Source organism: Poromitra crassiceps, assembly GCF_964638095.1.
Source record: "Poromitra crassiceps genome assembly, chromosome: 8".
NCBI lineage: Eukaryota > Metazoa > Chordata > Actinopteri > Beryciformes > Melamphaidae > Poromitra > Poromitra crassiceps.
In genome coordinates, this window is record NC_139629.1 from 2,966,930 (window position 1) to 2,968,683 (window position 1,754).

General features: G+C 50.7%; 1 protein-coding gene across 1 annotated transcript in view; it reads left to right on the forward strand.

Annotated features, from left to right (window-relative positions):
* The window catches only part of LOC310781636 (coiled-coil domain-containing protein 148-like), a gene marked incomplete at both ends in the record, with an annotated part of 33,670 nt that extends 31,916 nt beyond the window's left edge, over positions 1–1,754 (forward strand). Inside the window, 3 exons of the mRNA XM_083642238.1 lie at positions 294–411; positions 580–717; positions 1,611–1,754. Of these exons, the coding sequence (XP_083498364.1) occupies positions 294–411; positions 580–717; positions 1,611–1,754 (400 nt within the window). The remainder of the gene's footprint in view (positions 1–293; positions 412–579; positions 718–1,610) is intronic.

The window sequence follows — 1,754 nt, forward strand, 5'->3', positions numbered from 1 at the left end:
AAATATCTCAGTTTGGTCTGACTTGCTTCGTGTTTCTCTCCAGATGCTCACACAGACTAGTTTTTATACTAACTTCTTGCAGACCATGAGACTGAACTCAGGCAGGTATGAGAAGAGGCCATGAGACTGAACTCGGGCAGGTATGAGAAGAGGGGGATCAAGAGGGCAGAGAGAGAGGAGCTGCTCCCTGGCAGCTTCATAAAAACGTGTCCAGCTCGAGGGCCGGCTGTGTCAGAGAGATAGGTGGTGGCTGTTAGGTGTGATGTTCTCCTCACCCTCTGTGCTCCCCTCAGGGTGCAGTTTCGGGAAGAGATGCTGCAGCGGCGCAGGGCGGAGAGGGAGGCGCGCGAGCTGGAGCGCCAGAGAGAAGAAGACGAAAGACAGACTCGTTTGGAGGCTCTCAGAAATCAGGTGGATCATTATCTGCTGTCAGCCACACTGATTGGGTCTGTCACTTAAAATGACCCACTGGGGAACTCTTCTTAAATCGAGTTGGGGCGTCACTGCCACCTTTTGGCAGTAAGTAAGAATACAACTGGACGTTGATCACTATATCAATGTTTTTCCTGGTTATCTAAGGTCGCGGTGGTGGCGGAGGCAGACCCAGAGAGGATGATGGGAGATACAGAGGCTTGGCGGAGCCGGCAGGGGGACGTGAATAAAGAGTTTGAGCTCCAAAAACCCCTCTACAATATGAACACATACACAGACACACAGGTGAGGCGTGGTGAGATCTACCTTCAGACACACAGGTGAGGCGTGGTGAGATCTACCTTCAGACACACAGGTGAGGTGTGGTGAGATCTACCTTCAGACACACAGGTGAGGCGTGGTGAGATCTATCTTCAGACACACAGGTGAGGCGTGGTGAGATCTACACACAGGTGAGGCGTGGTGAGATCTACACACAGGTGAGGCATGGTGAGATCTACCTTCAGACACACAGGTGAGGCATGGTGAGATCTACACACAGGTGAGGCGTGGTGAGATCTACCTTCAGACACACAGGTGAGGCGTGGTGAGATCTACACACAGGTGAGGCGTGGTGAGATCTACACACAGGTGAGGCGTGGTGAGAAGATCTACCTTCCTACAAGCGTCACATTTCCTTCTCATGGTCTCACATTAACTCGATGCTAAATGGCCGGTGGTAATGTGCCCCCAAATCCCTCCTCTGTGCTCCTGAGGGTAGGAGGCTGCATGGCTTCTTCCCCAGTTGGATTTGTTAGATGTTAGATGTAGCAGAGCAGGATGTTTGGCTTTATCTTCAGACAAATACTGGCAAATGACCCAGTGCCAGAGTCAAGGTCAACTTTCCTCAGTTTAGAGAGCTTTACACAACCAGCCTCTCAAGGCCACCCAGTCAATCAGTGCACTGTGTGCGTGTGCGTGCATGTTTTGTCATCACTGTGGGGAACATATCAGTTGAGAGAGTGGATATTGTGTAACAGGCAGTGACTAGAAGCTACCAAACCATGAGGGATCAGTAACTCATCTTGGTAACCCATCAAATGAAATGGCTTCTGACCGTGTGTTGTCTGTCTGTAAAGTACGGTACGTACAGTATAATGGTTGTACTCACTGGTGATGTTTTACATTCTGCTTTCTAGATTGTGTCTGACCCAAGAGTGCGGATTGAGCAGGCTCTTCGGGACGTCGGTCTCCACCATACACAGTACGCCAAAGAGGTCCTGTCTGGTGTCAAGCCCCCCAAGCCCCCTCGACGAGACACTGTGTCCATACTCAAATTTTGA